The sequence below is a fragment of the Amphibalanus amphitrite genome, unplaced genomic scaffold, assembly GCF_019059575.1.
Source record: "Amphibalanus amphitrite isolate SeventyFive unplaced genomic scaffold, NRLGWU_Aamphi_draft 000043F_arrow, whole genome shotgun sequence".
Lineage (NCBI taxonomy): Eukaryota > Metazoa > Arthropoda > Thecostraca > Balanomorpha > Balanidae > Amphibalanus > Amphibalanus amphitrite.
Window position 1 is genome coordinate 396,945 of NW_024881539.1, and position 19,288 is coordinate 416,232.

The following is a 19,288-nucleotide window of genomic DNA, read 5'->3' on the forward strand; positions in this document are numbered from 1 at the left end:
CTCGCTGAATCAACTGATAACAGACGATCATCTGACAAAAAAAAAGTGGCAGAAAAAGATGACACTGAAAAAAAAACTAGAACGGAAAAATCGTCGAGAGAATCAGTCAAAAGGCTGCACAAGCTTTCAGCTCCCTAGTCTTCAGAAGAAAAAAAAAGTGAAAACCCAAAGTGAAAAGCAAAAATACATTAGAAGCGCTGTTCATTTGTGTGAGCGCCAGCCACACCTGGGCCATTACGCTCAATAGGAAGAGACTCAACAACTATACCCAAACTACATCAAGGGAAACCCAAACTAACATGCCGTAACACAGCAGCACCCACCAGGCCACCACCACCGTTCACCCCCAAACATACATTCTCTCTTTCCTCAGGACCCACCTATCATCATTCTTGGGCCTTGGCTTCCACACCTTCCTGTTGCGGACTGACGGCCACGCCATCAGGCAACGTGGAGGGCAGCCCCAACAGAAGCATACTCCTTACACTCTTCGGGGTGACCGTTTGAGCGACTTGGTCACCTGCATCACCAGAGAACTCCAACCTCAACGGGACGGGCACAGCTGCTTCAGCGACCCGGTCTGTGGTCAATTCAATCCAATGTCTCCCCTTATTCTCTCGGCTCGCCTCGTGGTCGATTCAACCTAATGTCTCCCCTTATTCTCTCATCACAGGATCCTGAAATGGTCTCAATAGACCAAAAGGGCGTAACCCAGCAAATAAGCCCTGCAACCCAAACAAATAAAACCATCCTCAAACCTGTCAACACCAGCACCCGTAACCTCCACCACCAGTGGCTCGCAAACCATCAGCCACGCGGCGTGAACGTCTCACCCCCCCCCCTCCCCTCCCCGCCGCGCGGCCATGCGACCGTACCGTCTCGGCGATAAGGCTCGGTCAGCAGTATGTCTCCGTCGCTCCGCGTCCCGGCCGCTGAGGAGTGCCTGGCAACAGTGTCCCGCGGTGAGGGTCCGAGGGTGTCCGGAGACCGGGGCAGTGCCCAGCGGCGGGCGGAGAGGCACGACGCTGATGAAGGTGGTATGGAGACTGAAAAAATATCGACACTGCTGTCGACAGCAGACTGATCACTGAGAGTTGACGACATCTCTACTTACTTTATTCTAATTCATCTGAATTTTGCTTTTAAAGGGAGATAATGACCTTTTTCCACAAAATCTGAGTTAGGACCATTTACACAACAAGTTATAATGTAAATTAAAACCATTTTGCTCAATTCGGTACCTTGCCGCAAATATCTCAACTTGAAGTCACGTTAGCGGGGAGCGCTGAAAATGACCGTTGAATAAGTACTTACATCACTTTTTGGTACTTGCATGTAATTTTGTAAAATGAGCGTATTCCTTACATTTGATCTTCATCACATCTAGTTAGTTAATGGTCGTCTATAGTGCCTTCAAAAGATATTCATGGTTTGGGGGTGGTTTATGTCTAAATTTACGCAACTATTTTTCCTGTTCATCATCTGACGCCATATGCTGCTATTTTAGTAGCAACGACTCAATTTTGAATCGGTCCCGCCGACTGCACAATAAAAGAAGATAGATACAACACTTTTGCGGCATCACTGAAAAACTTATGCCGCAGTACTGTTATCAAAATTCTCATAACACCGTTCGACAAACCTGAAGTCTTTTTGAAATAAATATGCTTGTATTTTTCGCTTCAGGCTCTGACGCCAAAATAATGAATTTCGTAGTCGCAATCGCAAGATTTGGCTGCGTTTCTGGCGCATGCCGTTCATTTGTGCCGCATGCCGCATGCCGAAACAAAGAAGAGTAGGCACTATGTACCCCCGAATTAGAATCTAATTAATTCTAAACCGAATTAACTCTAATTCAAATTAGAATCCTTACAACCAAGCAACGACAAGGCGATAACATAAACAAAAACCCAAGCGTCGTTGTTTGAAACAAAAGCGCCATATACTGCGACTTTTTTATAGAGAAGGACAACGCATTTTGGTAGGTGTTACAAGTACTGCAAGTACTGCTTCTTTTTTGCAAAAATAAAAACCTTTTTCACATACGAAAATGTGCTAGAAAATTTTCATATTTTATAGAAACTACAGTAGAAATAGTATAGATATCGAGTAATTTTTATTTAAGAAAAAAGAAAGCTCATTATCTCCCTTTAAAGGGACCCTCCCTCCTTCAAAAAAGTTAATGAATTGCCATGAAAGTGATGTCGCTCGGTTCAGAAAGAGCGAAAACGAATATCTACCAAATTTCATCGAACAATATTCACCAGTTTTCAAGATATTAGACTTTTACTTTTGTTTACTTTTTGGGATCTCCGCTGTTCCTAGCGACTTTATTTGAAAGTGCGGCACTTGTTGCGCGCAAAGCAGCATATACCACCGCGTGCTACCAAACGCTTTAGTGAAAGATTTAAAATCGTTAGATCTCCGCTGACGTCACAAATTCTAAGGGGGCATACCAAAGCATTAGCCCCTTAGAATCCGAAAACTGCAAGTTTGAAATTCCATATCTCCGAATTAAAGCATTTTTCGATGTTGTGTGTGCCCAAACCGGTATTTTCAGGCCATGGCCACCAATTTGGCTATCTCAACTCAAAACTAATGTTAAGGTGGGATGGTCCCTTTAAGCTCCAGCTTTATCAAGTAAAAGAAATTATATTTCTAATGTTGCACCCAATTCGCAGGGATAATGCCGGCGTCTCCGGAATAACGTCTCCGTCCCGTCAGACCCCTTCCCGCAGATGCCCACGTCACACGCCATTTCCTACAGCCTCCAACATGCATTTACAGACAATGCTCTCTATAGCTTCTCATAGCTCCCCACAGTCCCCCCCCCCCCCATATAAAAACGCACCCCCCCCCCCTCATATATATACTCACTACTCAGGTCATAAACATCCGACCGCTCCCACAGCCTCATCCAGGACCAGAGAACCCCTCCCAACGGCTATTCTAATTCAAGCCACAAGCCACTTCCCACAGATTCCCAAGGTCCCCACAGCCTCCCACGGGTCATCACGGACGTTTCTTCCCCGCAATCCCCCACAGAACCGCTCTCCGCCCGCACCACCGACCGGCGGGCCGGGCCAGCGTCGAAATTGGGGCGCCTGTCACCGGCGCCCGGCCGAATGATTGCTCAATCACCAATCGCCGAGAGTGCTGGCCTTCTTAGGGGTCTGGCGAGCGCACCTACGCGATCGGCCGAGCGCGCCCCGCCCCCACACTAGCGCAGACATGGCACAATAAATGGATTCCGGACGGCGGTCGATAACAGAGTCATGGATGGAGGAAATAGTTATGAAATCAATAAAGGTCCCGAAAGGCTTACTGCGGAGATTGTGAAATGGCAAAAGAAACGCGTTTCTTAGCAAAGCAAGATACCTACTCTTGTCCACTTCACGTGGGCGGGATTATCATTAAGATAACATTGTTTGCAGATTATCATTAACATATTTTTTGTATTTAAAAGGTGTTGCGCAAAAAAGGTGTTCGGTGTGTTTATTCCAGGCAATATATGTCTGGCAATTTAGCCTGTGAACATTTCAGCGCCGACAAAATGTGGCGGGATATCTCGCCGCATCAGCCAAGGTAGAAAAAGTTGGATCATGAATGTCGCTAAGTAGCAAGCTACGCGCAGCTACTTAGCGACCTACACATGTCCCAGCTGATCAGGCAACAGACTCATCAAGATGGCTCGCTTTTAGATCATATTGTCATCCCAGAATCTGACGTGAAAGCCACGGCTCGTGTCATACCATTTCATTCAAGTGATCATGATTTAGTGCTCGCGAACCTAAAGATCCCTGTTGTGCGAGATAGGCAGACGGAAGTAGTCGTTAGGTCTTCCCGACGTCTTGATCGCGACGCACTGTGCTACGACCTTCTCACCGCTGATTGGTCTTCCGTGTACGCTCTCCCAGGAGTTGGGGACAAGTGGCGGGGCTTCCTAGATGTTTGGAGTCCCATCATTGATACGCATATGCCTCTAGTCACGGTGAAGCTTCGCCACCCTCCCTGTCCCTGGCTGGACGACAACCCCGAGCTCAGGGAGATGATGAGGGAGAGGGACGCGGCGCGTGCGGAGAGGGATCGTGATCGGTGCGGGGAGACCGAGCGCCAGTACCGGCAGTATCGGAATGACGTTAAAGGGGCCCAGGCCAGGGCGCGGTCTGCTTTCTTTGAGGCTTCTATGAAAAATTCTCGCAAGCAGACTTGGAAGGACATTAGGAAGTTTCTCGTTGCCTCGGGGAAGAGGGGCGGAGCTGGCAGTAGTGGTGCGCCGGTCACGGACCGCACACGGGAATGGGCAGAGAAGCTCAATCGGCACTTTTCGTCGGTTGGCCCCAGTATCGCTGCGTCCCTGAGTACAGTGGCGGCTGCCGGGCCACAGCTGTCATCCCGGCCGCCCCGTGTCTGCAGCGGCGCATTCAGGGTGAGACCGGCCACTCTGCCGGAGCTCTCCAGTGCGCTAGAGCGGATGAACTGCTCCAAGGCAAGCGGACCGGACGGCATCACGGTCAGCATGCTCAAGCTGACGTTTCCGGTCGTCGGCCCTCACCTGCTGCACGTAATTAACCGCTCTATCGTGAGCGGTGTGGTGCCGGCGGAGTGGAAGGTGGCCACAGTGACGCCGCTGTTTAAATCGGGTGACATTTTAGACGAGAACAACTACCGGCCTGTGTCAATTTTACCTACCGTGTCGAAGCTAGCCGAACGTGTCATATGTGATCAGCTGATGTGGTATCTTACGAGCTGTGACATTATCTGTCCCGAGCAGCATGGTTTCCGGCCGGCCCACTCCACGGAGTCGGCCATGCTTGACGCTGTCAGTTACATTTCTTCTCAAGTTGACAGGGGGCAGGTAGTCTCTCTTATAGCTGCTGACACCTCTAAAGCTTTTGACAGCGTTGAGCATGGCCGGCTCGTGGAGAAGCTGGGCTGGTATGGTATTGACCCCTGGTGGTTTGCCGACTGGCTCAGTGACCGCAAACAGACGGTCAGGGGCGGCTCGGAGTCCCTCCCGGTTTCCCACGGTGTGGTACAGGGTAGTATTCTTGGACCGATACTTTTTACAGTTTTTACCAACGACCTTCCGTCTCACGTACCGTGCGGCAGACTGATTATGTATGCGGACGACACACAATTCATTAATACCTGTGAACAGACCAGTATCGGAGAACACGCAGCCGACCTAGAGGTCATGCTCGGGGTGGTCCAGGCATGGTACAATCAAAACAGCCTGAGGATAAACCCGTCAAAAACAGAACTGATCATGTTCGGAAAAAATCACGGAGCCGATTTTTCTATCCAATTTGCCGGTGCAGTAATTCAGCCATGTGAGAAGGTGAAGGTGCTGGGAGTGGTGCTCGACTCGCGCCTACAGTGGGTGGACCACGTGTCCTTAGTGGTGCGCCGGTGCTACAGCACCTTATCAGGTCTCTCAAAATTCTCCCATCGGCTGCCGAGTTCGGTCAAAAAACTAGTCGTCGAGTCCCTGGTGTTCCCACACATTTTGTACTGCGCTACTGTTTGGGGCGGGTGTAATAAAACCCAAAGACATAGGGTTCAGAAAATTCTAAACCATGCCGCGCAGATCGTGTCGGGATGTTCACGTCGGACGCACGTTACGCCACTTCTAGCCCAACTGGACTGGCAGAGCGTGGACTCCCTCATACGCGAGAGAGATATCATTACCGTCCACAAGCTGACACACTCGCATCTGGCTCCTGTCAGACTGAAACAGCTGCTAACACGGCGCAGTGAGGTGTCAAGCCGCTGTACCCGGGCTACGGAGGCGGGTCACCTGGAGCTGCCCCAGGTGCGCTCTGAGCGGGCCCGGCGGCACTTTTGTTTCCGGGCCGCTATGAGCTGGAACGATGCCTCTGATGCTGTCAGGGAGCCAGTAACTGTCGCCACGTGTCGTGCGAGACTGCGATCAAAGTGAGCTTCTGCACTGTGATGACTGCATTTTAACTCTGTATCAACTTTGTGTATTAATCTGTAGAACGCGTCGCGAGGTACAGTGTTTTATAGTTAGGCTGTGATTCTTGTGCGGTGACAATAATATGTAGGTATGTAGAAACCATGTGATCATAATTTGTATGTAGGTACCAATACCATACATGATGCTTCAATGTATATTGACGCAAGCTTTAAAACCCACCATGTGGAGGCTTAAGATCGTAAATAAAATAAAATAAAATAAAAATAAAATGAATTATCCGATAACAATAGCGCTTTCCTCATAAATCAGCCCACACAAAACGTAATCCGAAAATGGTGGCGATGTCCATTTATCAGTCACCTACTGCAATCAATCACATAAAAATAGTTTTCCGAGCGACCCTCACAAACATCGTCCGCGGACGAATCAACAGCCTGGCCGGGCCGGTGACAACGCAGCTGGCGAGCTGGGTTCGTTTCTGTATCGATCAAGCGGCCGCCGTACCGATATACCTGTTCTGTGGCTGCGGCTGACACTGGCGCCGGGCCCCGGGGCCACGCTATACTGACGGCATGACCCAGGTTATGAGGTGGTCGTGGCCCGTGGGGGTATTGGTAACACTCACAGGTGACAGTAAACACTTAACAGCAGCCCCATCGATTTCCTCAAATAAAAGGCAGACCTTTTGGTGACGGGATTCGATAAATATACCAACTCCGGGAAAGGTCATTGGGAAATGATACCGCTGACACCACATGGCAATGATACTATCGTGGTACCTACTTGATGATGCAACGATGCCACCAAAGCTATAGCCCCGGGGATCGGTCGTCTGTCGGCTCAACTCACACCTACAGCGTATCGACACCGGTGTGTACTGGACACCGGTACGGCTTCACATGTTGCCCGACAGGGACAGATATGGGTTGTGTTTTGAGCGGCTTGCCGCAGCCGGCCGGGCGGAACACGGCAGCGGATAACACGGCAGCGGATAATCTGCTCAAACGCCGCCTGTGTCCACCAATGCTGACTGGGGTCTGAGACTAGGTCCCATCCTATTACGAAACGTTACACGGCTTAGTGTTTAACCCGCGCACCGACGGGGGGGCGGATATCCGCCCCCCCCCCCTGAGATTTTTCGCGAATAGCGGGAAAACCGCGGCGCGTAGCGCCGCGAAATTTGGTATGACTATTCCCTTATCAATTTTACACATGGTGTGCAAGTTTGAACCTCCTACCTTTCAAGGTCAGGTCACCAGGTCACTTTGAATGACCCAACCTCAAGTCACTTTTTTGCAACTTTGTCACCGTGCCAGAGCTACAGTAGATGTCGGAGGCCTTTGAAAGTCGCAGGATGTTATTAGGTCATTAGTAGCTACAATTTGTATATCTCGGAATTTTGATATCGGTGACCTAAGGTCAGGTCAATTTCGCGACCTCCCCATTATAAGTCAATGGGGGAAAAATCAACTCCCTGTTTTTACCACTAAAACGGGTCGGAATGGCCCCATATACCATACATGACTTCATATACGATCAACCTTCACTACCTTGAGGTCTGTTTTGCTGTTGGGCAGCTGTGAGGTCATGTGACGTCATCAAAGGTCACCAAAGGTTTTTGGCCAATAACTCCGTACAGGAACAAGATACAGACACGTGGATGGTATCATTGTGTTCAGCTCGTCAAGACGCATCGAATGATATACATGATGACCTCGAGGTCACGTGACCTGAGGTCAACCTTTGACCTTGACCTTTCGAAGTCAACATATATATCATTCGACGCGGATTGACGAGAGGATCACGATGATGCCCTTAGTTTGTTCCTATCTTGACTAATTCGAAAGTTATTCGAGCAAAACTCTCTCCATATTTAGCGCCGCCATTTTGACTTTTTCGACCCCTGTGACGTCATCTTTGACCTAACCTGAAAATGACCTTTGTAAAAATTGTAGATCTTGACCGTGCGTATCCGATGCCGTTTACCGCTTGTCGCTATCTTGCTTCGTTCTCGAGATCTCAGGGGGGGCGGTCATCCGCCCCCCCCCCCCCCCCCCCCCGTCGGTACTAAGTTGGCGCAGACCCCCGTCGGTGCGCGGGTTAAACTAAGCATTGAATAGTGATGTAACAGCGTTTGTCGATGCCCCAGCTGCGCATTTTGCATGCCCCATGTATCTGAGCTGAGCTGGCATTCAGCTTCCCCGATGAACCCACCTGAGGAGAGAGACAGTGAGAAGAGACGACGGCCGAAGCGCTGTCGCCGGCGACGGACGGGCGTCGGCACGGCGCCGGCCGGCCCGTCAGACTGCTGCAGACTGCTGTACATCACTGCTGCTGCTGCTGATGCTGCTGGTGATGATGTTTCAGCAGCAGTCACTAGCCTGGTGTCCAATCCAGGGAGTGCACTGACAACTCCTTTGGATCAGGAGTGGAGCATGCCAGTGCCCAGCGGCCAGCTGACCCTGGGAAGGTGGAAATCCAGATACAGTGAAAAGTTGTCTAAGAAAATAAACTGGGCGATAAAACCAGCACAAGCTAGGCTGGTTCAAATAATCATTTGATTGATGAAAGATAAGTTCTGAAATCTGAGGAAAGTGATACCTTGGGTTTCACTGAAAAGGTCTGAGCTCATCATCATGAGTGTAAGTTGCAATACAGCATTATTTGGGGTTATATCTGCTAAATTGAAAATAAAGACAGATATTTACATATCTGTCTAGTGCAAAGCTCCTCATCATATCACACTTCACAGTCACTGTAAGGGTTCAAATGAGTCAGAATTAGAAGAAATTAAGCAAAACCATTAAAATTGGGGCTTGACTGTCATGTAAAATTATGTCAGGTGAAGACAATTGGTCTCAATTAGCATCCTTTGTTGGCTCCTTTTATTGAAATAAATTGAAATGCAGCTAACCTAAAGGAAAAAGGGCTGAACTCAATGCTACCCTTCATATCTGGTTATGTTATCTAGAACCTTTTATGAACAACCAAAGGTCATCACATGACACACCAAACACTTTATAGAAAATATCCAATTTTGGAACTTTGAAACCATTGTATCCAATTTCCATCAATCAATCCCACAAGGTCCATCACTTGTCAAATACAACTGCAAGTAGGTGACAAATCAATTTTGTAGCAGCTTACATTTTTAAGACATAAGGATGGTGGTTGATCAATTTAAGATCTCAGGATGGTGGCCCACTAATCTTCATAAATAAACATCTCAAAAACCATCATAAAGAAACTGAACTGGAACTGAAAGAGGAACGGATCAACATGACATGAGATCCATGCACTCCATTTCAAATCAAAATGAAATTGTCAATAGTCCTGAGCCTACCATGCATTCACCACACTGACAATGATACATTTATTTAACAAATACACCCAATCATAGATTCAACTTCAAGTGGCATACAAGCTGATTGGCTGATCAAATGATTCAATTGCAATAGCAAGAGTTTGAGCTCAACAGAGTCCAACTGAACTGTAATTATCTAGTCTCACCGTTACGCAGGCTTGAAGAAAAGTGAGTTCAAGTTTCTGCGCCGAACACCCTGGAACCGACTGCTCTTCCAGCCCCAACCACCGGCGTCGACCCTGACCCGCGCCTCTGGCACTTGCAATTTGCAGAGAGCTGCAGCGCAGGCACGCCTTGCACACAGCAGCAGCGTGGCGCGGGTCGCAGCTGATAGGAAATAAACAAACATGTAGTGGCACCTAGCGAGTAACTGTGAAAGCTATAGTTCAAGTTGAGTGAAGAAGGACCGGCGCGTGAGGAACGGCTGCAAGAGTTACGTGCTTTTCCAAAATTTTCTTTCATTGAGAACTGCCATTCTGTGGTCATCCTGGTCCGACACACGGCAACAGTTCCATTTTCCCGTCTTATTTTTTACTCAGTTACGCAAGCCAACGATGCAGGAGCTGCAGATGGGGTGTCCATATGAATGTAATTTGTAAAACAATAACTCTGTAGCAATTCGTAGATTTATTGCCTCGCAACATTAATTTGTGCTCGCCACCAATCAGTGACACATAATTTAACCAGTGTCCATGAAAATGCCGTAGGATTTTTAATGGGTGTCACTTCATCTTCGGCAAATCCCATGCCAGTCAGTATTGCGGTTGTCCCATCTCGATTTTTCTCCCAACAAATCAGCCAGCACAGCTTGTGATAGCACCCTCAGAAAAGCTCACGGTCACCCAGCCACCGATCGGGGTCAAACAGCGACTTGCTGTGCCCTCAGATTCGGCCCAAGATCCACACATTACCCCACCACGGCACCATTCCACGTAACGGGCCGATCAAATACGCCAGACACGGCGGGCCGATAAAACTACCCCAAAACAGCGGCGCCGAAAAAGGTGGCGCCACCGTCGCCACCTCCCGGCGAAACTCCACCTCCGCGGTCCCGAACCGGGAAGGTCTGAGACGCCGGTCAGATAGATTCAAGGCCCGTCGGCAGTGCGTGTACAGCTTGTCTGCGTTCGGTCGGCGCTACGTCTGCTCAGCTAGAGGAGCGGCGGCTGCAGGGCGCCTTCCCACACCGTGCAGCTTTCCCAGCCAGCGGGTCTGGCCTCGTCAGGTGACTCCAGCCCTCGGCAGCTGCGCCGGTTCTTTGGGCGCCTCGGCAGCCCGTTTGGCGATCAGGTGTGCTGTGACGGTCAGCGGCAGGCCGGCTCAGTCCGGTCCAAGCCATGTTAGGCATCAGGTCAGCTCAGGTCAGGTCACGCCAGGTCGGGTCACGGGTCACCGCGTCGACTCTGTTGTCGCTGCTGTTCGATCAGACGCTCCAGGGGCGACGGTCCCGCCGACGGCCACAGCGGCTGTGTAATCGAACGGGAAAAGAATGAGGTCAGTGTCAAACACATCGGCAACAGAATATATGCGCACAGTGCACACTGCCGTTAACGGAAGCAAGTAACGGAGAAGTAACGGAACACTGCAAGTAACACACTGCAAGTAACGGAGAAGAGGGAGCATAATTAGACAAAATAGACATGCTGAACAAACTATCGCGAAAGCGGTACATACTAAAATATTGCTCAAGGTGAATGAAAAGCCGTGTTCGTACTCACATGTTGCATGCCGGCCGATGGGAAGAGCGAGTAAGCAGCGCCGCGAGAGGTCATCTCCGGAGCTGGGGCGCTCGGGAACAGCGAGTAGACGCCGAGCTCGTCGGGTCGGCGTCCGGGCGGCTCCGGACCGGGTCCCGGACCCTGAGCCGGAGCCGGCACCCGCACCTGGCTGAGCATGGCCGCCAGCGGACTGGGCTGCTGCGCGCTCGGGCCGGCCATCGCCCAGCCGCCCCACGGCAGTCGCAGCGGCTCCTGGGGCGGCGGCGGCGGCGGGGGCGGCTGGGGCTGGGCGGCCGGCTGGGCGCCGCTCCAGCCCGGCGGTGGAACACTGGGGTTGAAGTGCGCCGGTGGTGAGTCCTCGAGGGGGTGGCGGGGTCGGGGCGGCGGCCAGACTCCGGCGGCGGGCGGCGCTGGTCCTCCGGCCGGTCCCAGCCCGCCCGACAGGCCGGCCGGGCCCGGCGGAGGCCGGCGCGGCTCGCAGAGGCGCGGCGGGCGGTTGTCCACCGGTGCCGGGCGAGGGACGTTCGGGGTCGGAGTCTGTGCCGGTGTCGGCGGCGACGGTGTGCGGAAGGTCACCTGTCGGCTCTCCCGGGAGCGCGGCTCGTCTCCGGGTGGAGCGGGGCGGGGACCAGACCGCATCAGAGCCTGCAGAGCCACGTTCTGGCGACGTCGGCCCGTGCCACCGCCCTGAAACGAGGGTTTAGTTGTCAGGATTTAACAGACTACACATAAACTTAGGAGTGGAGTTTAGCCACCAATAATGCGGCATCCACATCTCAAATTGTATGAGCCGAAACTTTCAAGTAAAGCACAGTTAACGGTGTGGACGGGTAGCAATCCAATGAGCTCACGCAACTGCTCAGTTTTCACCTCAGTCGTTCAAAATCGTTCTTACCTCTGCCTTGAGTATGCCTCCCTTGGCCTCTGCCGGCTGGTGGGAGGGACGACCGGTCTGTGCCGGGTCCCCGGCGCCCGGCGTCAGCTGCTCCGATGGAGAGGTGGGGTCCTGACCTGTCTCCGAGCCGATGGTTGGCGGCCTGCGGGCGAGAGAAGCGCGAAAGATGGCGGTGCAAACAGTTACCAATCCACTCCTTCGGAGCATCTAAATTCTGAAGTCATGTACAGCCAGAGTAATCCGCTTCTACAGAATCTCGAGAGCACTTAACAACAGAAGTCAGTGGCACCAACGATGCGAGCCCAAATCCCGTTTAGCTCTTGGCCTCTCAGGAGGAACCAGAGCTTATTTCTCCCTGCTCTAATCCCAGACACCTCCGGGGGGGGGGGGGGGGAGAAACATCAGACAATAGTGTGACAGTCCCCTAGTCCCTCCTTTGGCCAGAACCACTTACTATCTGCCTACAACCCGTTCTATATCACTGTCCTCACCAGGAGTCTGCGCCGCTCTCGGCCAGTGTCAGCTGCTGCAGCACCACGCTCGGCTCGGTCTGGTAGGCCGTCTCCAGTCTGCCGGCCGGCGCGGCGCCCCAGACCACACCGGACCCGGTCAGGCGCTGGCAGGCGGCCCGCAGACGACCGGCGCGTACAGTGGCCTGCGCGGCGGCCGGCACCGGCGGCCGGGCCAGGCGAAGGGTGCGCTGGGAGCCGGAGAGGGGCAGGAAACCCGCCAGGTCGACGTCCTCGGGCAGAGGCAGGCTGTTCTCCACTGTGGGGGAGGGTGAAGAAAGAATGTCACATACTGTGTCACTGACCGGCTGCTGGCGGAAATATATGTGCTATTTTGACCATTTGTCCTAAGACAGGCGTGATCACTCAGCTGTTGTATTTCGCCATATTTAGCTCGCAGGTCATGTCATCTCGAAATTGTTTTTACATAACTCGAAGCACAGCATAATTTACCAACAGCATCTCCAATCAACATTGAATCACCAGTGCTGCTAGCAAACATCTTACGAGCACCATCACCAGCTGCAGAACTATTGGCAGAACTCACTCGTCAATATCTACCCTTCTCACGTTGTCTGTTGTTCCGTACCTGCCTCTGTGACCATCTCCGGGGTGACCTCCAGCCCGTTAACCAGGTGACAGAGATGAGCCCACAGCTGGGGTCGAGTGGTGAACGGCTCGGTGGTCAGAACCTGCGGCCAGTCCGCCAGCCAGCATACGTACAGACGTACTGAAAACAGAGGCCATCGTGTTATCTCAGCAGTGTGTCGGGGCAGGCTAGGCCGCGTGGGAAGCACATTTCACATGCATAGTACCCAGCCATCTGCGCATTTTCTTCATTTTATCAACAACACCCAAAGACAGGATTTCATCACGCTTCCCTTTCCGACACGCCCTGTTCCGATCCCGAGAGACTGCTGTCAGCCAAATCACTAGTTTCACCTCCCTCACTCCTCGCCCTCCCTGCTCCCATCCCTCTCGCCGAGTCTCACCGACGGGCAGCAGCGGCCAGCGGCGGCGCTGCTCGGTGGTCTCCAGACGGTACGAACAGCGCAGCAGGGCGTCCAGCGTGGCGGCCGACGGCTCCAGGGCGGCCGCCACCAGTCGCTGCTGGGGCTCCGGCAGACGGGTGAGCTCCAGGGGTGCTCCGCCGTCAGGCCGACCGGCAGCCGCCGCCGCCGACTGTACGCTGATTACCAGCATCTGAGGACGGGGCAGGGTCAGTTGTGACAGACAGCAGGATGGTGTGATGGAATTGCATAATTAATGTCGCGCACAGGTGATGGGAATATACAGTAGGCGTCGTTGGTTATGAAGTGTTTTTGCTCATCAAAGCATCTCCGAAAACATTGTAATCGTAAGTGAAATGATATTCAATTTCATTCCATCCCTAGTCTCAGAACAGAAGCAAGAATCCTCTAAAATTGGCTTCATTGGAACGTTACACAGCTTCAAGTTATTAACAGGATATCGGACCTCTCCAGTCCCCCTACACACATACAAAAAGCGTACACCCAGCCTCATAACCTCCAAAACGTACGATCAGCCCATTAGAGGTTACACAATGCAGTTATACGATCTATCATTCCTGTGGTGGCAAAATCACTGACGCCAATCAACAACATTAATTACGCACCTGCAGCAGTCTCCACGGCGAGAGCGCCTCGGCGAGCAGCAGACGCGGCAGGCTGGTGGACAGGGCGATCAGGAGCGGGCGCAGGGCACGCGGCTCACACCGCTGCTGCAAACGGGCCTGTAGCTGCAGAAACAGCATCGTGTAGTCGGCGGCCGAGAGGTGACGACGGCCCTCCAGCGCCGGGCTGCCGGGAGCAGGCGAGGGTCACAAATGGGTCCAATAGGGACGGGCGAAAGACGGGTGATAAAGCGACCCAGATGGTGGGTTGGCACTTGGCATGGAGTGTAGCATCTGACTCCCCTTTGCGAAGCTTTCCACCGTCCTCTCATTCACTCAGTTATCAAGCATACAAAGCCATCCATTTAACTCCAACCCTCCCCAAACACAAAAACATACAAAAACGTTTTCCGCACCTAAACTCCACCCCCTCACTCGACCAGTCGACACGTTCTACAGTCCCCTCGCCCTCACCCTTGCACTTCCCCTAGACCCCCATCATTCTCACCCCTGCGTGGCCAGTCGGCTGTAGAGTTTGCTCAGGTTGGTGGTAGCCGCCGGGAACGGTGTACGCACGGCCAGACTGCGTACGTAGTAGTACACAGGCGAGATGCGATCACCGTGATGTGCCTCCAGCAGCGCCAGTTGGTTATACGGCTGGCCACTGGTGGGCACCAGCTTCACCGCGTGTCTGTGGGCGGAGTGGGTAAGGTCACATCAGTCGGTCAACCAGAGGACGTTAGGTGTGATTAGGTCTTCTGGTAGACAGTATGGCTCGGTCAGTAGTTTCAAGTTATCGACTGCGTCCAGCTTCCACCGCAGCCGAGAGCTAGACTGATACGTAACAATTTGGCCCACATAAAAACAGTCAACATACATTACGGATCTCTGAAACACTGAACCTGCCAGACGAATAAATAGAATAGAGCAATGTCAATGTCATTCATACAGCTGCAGCTTCGAACTGTATTGTGGATCGAAAAAAATGCAAAAAATGTTTGGGGGCATCAGCCGTGTAGTTATCCACCTCATCGCTAGTACCCGAAGGTTCAACATCCCTGCCAAAGCTCATCCCCTCACCGGTAGAATGACTCGGCCTGCTTGGCCCTGCCTCGGTAGCGTGCGATGTCTCCCATGTGCACCAGACAGTCCTGGACCACATAGCAGCAGGAACTGCGGCTGGGCGCTGACGCTGGCGGTCGGTTCTCGTCAGCAAAGGAGCCAAACAGGACGGCGTCCTTCCTGAGAACGGTAGGAGAGGGGTGGGTCAGTGAGTAGAAACACGGCTGCGCGGTACCACGACCTTTTGTGAACGGCTGAGGCGGAATGGATCAGTGAGTACACACAGCGGTTACTGCGTCCTTCTTGTGAACCGCGGAGGCCGGGGTGAATTAGTGAATAGAAGTGGCGCGATACAGCGCCCTTCTTGTTAACAGCGGGAGCGGGGAAGGATAAGTGATCAGCAAGAGTCCTAGAGTGACACAAAGAGTGGTGAGTTGATGAGTTCGTAGTCAGCACACAGCTGCTGACATAATGTAATACATAACAGGGGAGTGAGTGATAATTGGGTGGCATGCATTAACCAACGAGCCCAAAAGTATGCCTGCTTACATCCTAAGCCCGGAGCACAGCTACCATTCTCCTGAAGGGCATGGAATGGAATATACTGACCCTCCTGAGTCCAAACTCCACAGTATCGCTACCGACCTCCTGAACGGTAGATCGATGTCGTACATCTGGCAGAGCTGGTTCAGCAGGGCGGTATAGAAGCCGAGGGCAGAGTCCAGGAACAGGTGCAGCGTCGCCTGCCACTCCTTCTGCTTGGCGCCGATCTGACGGAACGAGCGGAAAACTTCAGTGAAAGATGTGCGTCGTAATTCATGTAAAAATGAAAACACATTGGACAATTGCTTATCACAGCTAAATATATTGATGTCAGTTCCAATCAACCAGACATATCACCATGGACGATTGAAGCCAGATCTGGCTTCAATCGGTTCACTCATTTCGTTTATTTCATTTCACTATCACAGCGGGCATTATACTGGCAGTACATAGTGGGTTTCACTCTTTACCACACCTTTTTATCCTTTGCATTTGTTTGCATCAGTGTGATCTGGCACTTGAAGCAGGTGTTCCACAGCTCTTGTTCTGCCTTGTGATCGAGAGCATATTCCAGGTCCGTGAGCAGCAGCTTCTTGAGCACGGTCTGCATCTCGTAGTGGGCGACGGTGGTGTCCCGGTCGCCCTGTATGCATTTTGATGTGCCCAACTTACTCTTCAGCTGCTCGATGTTTCTGGAGACAGACGAAAAAAATTAAGAGTCATTTCACATTGAGATGGAGAGCATGGAAGACTCTTTTAATATCGTAGAAGAATAACCGTATGCTCACTATCTTTTAATAATCCAAAATTAGCCTAAAATGAATGAATACATTTCGGAAACGTTCCTTCTTCAGTTCAAAAGTTAACTATACGTTAAGGAACGTTTCCGAAATATATTCATTCATTTTAGGCTAATTTTGGATTGTTAAAAGATAGTGAGCATACGGTTATTCTTCTACGATATTCAATCATGCTGCTCATTCTAGTACTTCGCCACCTTATTACAAGACTCTTTTAATGTCAACAGATTAATGTCAGCTTTTACGTCAACAGATCTGAGCTCCACTGCCCAATGATGGCATTTTGGCATTGCTAGGTACTAGCTTATGGCACCTCTAAACACTATAATATGCTCACAATGGAACATCATTGCAAATGCTACAAACAAACATAGCTTACTTGAGCAGCTGGACAGAGTGTGAAGATGCTGAATTTAGTTCAGCCTTCATTGTCAAGTCCAGGATGACTGTTGAAATGATTCACTCTGCAAGATAAAATTAAACATGTCATATGACAGATAAGCATAGCAGGAAAATAAAAGCAGACAAACAGACACCAAATAACCCTACTGAAGTAGGTAGGTAGCTCGCTAGTTCGATAAATAGGCTAAGAATCACATGGAGCTTAAAATTACATAGGCTATAAATTGCTGGGCATAAGCAGCTATCTAAACCAGAAATAAATGATTTGATAGGATTTCCATGTCGGTACTGAAAGCAGAACAGACACAGGGTCTCCTGCCCCTAATCCTAATTCTGTGCTAAATTTTTGAAAGTAAAGATGCTATACAACACCAATACTGAGTGTATATATTTAACAAAACTTGAGTTTCACTAAATGCTTCACTGTAGTGACTAGTGTCAGGGTGGACTCCAAAAATGGGTCCTGGGTAACACTCATGGGGAAATTATTTATCAGCCGATGCACAAGAGTGTAAATGGTACAGGTCCAAATACTGGCATGAGTCTGAGAAATGAGATATCTATTATGGTGTTTCACAATGCTTCATTACCTATAGGGTCTTTGTTGTTTGTAACTTAATTTTGAAGCATTCTTGGATTCTGTACACTTATCTCAGCATGATTTCAATTTATAAATGGCTACTGACATTTCTCTCAAATTCCAATAAAGTACCCATCATTCATATATCATTCAAGAAACTGAATGTTCTTGTTTAAAACACACACAAGACAAACAGGCCACTTTGAGGATTTGTAACTATGAGTTGAAGCATGTTCATATTCAATTCAGTTAACCTTGCAAACAGGAGTAAGACTCCTAACTTTGACACACAGGGAAACTAAAGGAACAAATCACATTCTTGTACAAGGGCACCTTAATGTCAAGCTTATTGAATGGAAGGATGCTCTGAGAAGGCCAAAGTAACATCCAAGTCACATCAACATGTTTGCAACTGTATCTCTAAAAATATTGTGGATAGTACTCACATCATGGCCAGAATAAGGGACATAACCACAGCAATATTGATTTCATTCTTATAGTATAGACCAAATCTAATAGAAGAGCTTCTTATTAGTAGTGTGTCATGGATAAAAGCTAATCCTTACTGTATTTAAATCCAATATTATCAAAAATAGCAATGATCACAACCCCCCACAATCAGTTGTAGGTTGTAGGTTTTAGGTTGATAGGTTGATAGGTTGTAGGTAAGCTTAGTTCAGGTAAGATTGTTTTCTTTTATATTTACTGAGGAGTGAGGAAAGACAGTACAGTGATACTCTTGAGACGTGGTTATACAGGACAGGTGTATTCATAAGTATTTTATAAGTTTTAATAAACATACCCTATCAGGAATGTTTTAAGGCCATTCCAAATGATGTTCTTCAGCATTCAATAGCACATTGATTGCTGAAGCTATTGCTAATTAACCACATCGCAAGTCGAAAGGCGCAAGATGCAAGCACCAAGCGGCAGGTTACATCACATAATGATAATCCCGCCCATGTCACGCTAAGTTTTAATGTAAAAATCAGTGGTCAATTATATAGCTACTTCAGACAGTACAACTCTTCTTTCCACAAAATACAACAAGCTGAACTTGAAGCAGTTAATTTTTCAAAGCATCAACTTTTGATCTAAACATGTTTGACAAGCGAGCTCATTGTGAACAACGAACACAAATCATATAGGCTTACCTGAAATACCATTTGGATATATAATACACTGCACCAAATCCTCTCAGATCAAACTCGCAATGCAATTTCCGGAAACAAAAGCATTTAGATTCATCACACATGTATTTTCACGGCGCAATCACAATCACCAGCTGCGCGCGAGTTATGGAATGTATTATCTGCGTACTAAACGCCCCAAATTAGGTGCTACCAAATCTAATAAGCTTCCAACCTGAAAGGTTTTTACGTGCGACTTACCTTCGCCCTATCGCTTGCTGTAGCCCCGATATATCTACCTGTTGTTACGTCTGTTGTTAACCATTTGTGCGTTACGTCCAGCTTTAACTTCATGTCATTCATATTATTGGAAATTGAAGACGGCAGCACTCCAAAGAACCACGCGTTACCCATTATTTATGTGACTGGTACAGCAAGTATCTAACTAGAAAGGCGGCCTTTGCTCCTGTCCGGCAATGCGATGCAATAGTGCAAATGATACTTCAGTCAGCATAATGACTCGACATGGCTCAATGCGATGGTGGACTGGAGTGTAGAACAACACGGTCAGTCCCGTCTGGAGACGGGGGTTCCCGATCTAGTGGCACTAAGCCGGCCAATGAGACCCGTATGTAGAGTGTCCGTGGGCGAGTGAACGGTGACAGACGTGACCTTTTATATTAGCTCGGTGAGCTGGCCTGCGCACGGGAG

The 19,288-nt window shown here is 50.0% G+C and overlaps 2 protein-coding genes across 2 annotated transcripts in view; both read right to left on the reverse strand.

Annotated features, from left to right (window-relative positions):
* LOC122377010 (anoctamin-8-like) overlaps positions 1-9,579 on the reverse strand; it is a 63,718-nt gene extending 54,139 nt beyond the window's left edge. The window contains exons 1-2 of the mRNA XM_043356976.1: positions 9,452-9,579; positions 8,156-8,403 (exon numbers count right to left, since the gene is read on the reverse strand). Coding sequence (XP_043212911.1) covers positions 8,156-8,267 — 112 coding nt within the window. The 5' untranslated portion in view covers positions 8,268-8,403; positions 9,452-9,579. The remainder of the gene's footprint in view (positions 1-8,155; positions 8,404-9,451) is intronic.
* Positions 9,580-9,913: 334 nt separating this feature from the next.
* LOC122377021 (protein SMG7-like) lies at positions 9,914-18,737 on the reverse strand. The gene is made up of 13 exons (XM_043356994.1): positions 18,602-18,737; positions 16,845-16,929; positions 16,141-16,357; positions 15,768-15,892; positions 15,141-15,302; positions 14,569-14,751; positions 14,064-14,247; positions 13,420-13,630; positions 13,017-13,157; positions 12,410-12,686; positions 11,919-12,060; positions 11,024-11,710; positions 9,914-10,771 (listed from the first exon to the last, which is right to left on the reverse strand). Exons 2-13 carry the CDS (start codon positions 16,892-16,894, stop codon positions 10,688-10,690), a joined length of 2,463 nt encoding a protein of 820 aa, XP_043212929.1. The 5' UTR covers positions 16,895-16,929; positions 18,602-18,737; the 3' UTR covers positions 9,914-10,687.
* Between the last annotated feature and the right edge of the window lie 551 nt (positions 18,738-19,288).

Excerpts from the sequence above, each read along its gene's own strand:
- LOC122377021 (XM_043356994.1), bottom strand. The coding sequence starts at position 16,894 with ATGAAGGCTGAACTAAATTCAGCATCTTCACACTCTGTCCAGCTGCTC. Across the intron at positions 15,893-16,140 it reads CAAATGCAAAGGATAAAAAG|ATCGGCGCCAAGCAGAAGGA; the intron begins GTGTGGTAAAGA and ends TCGTTCCGTCAG. Across the intron at positions 10,772-11,023 it reads CATCGGCCGGCATGCAACAT|CCGCTGTGGCCGTCGGCGGG; the intron begins GTGAGTACGAAC and ends TCGATTACACAG.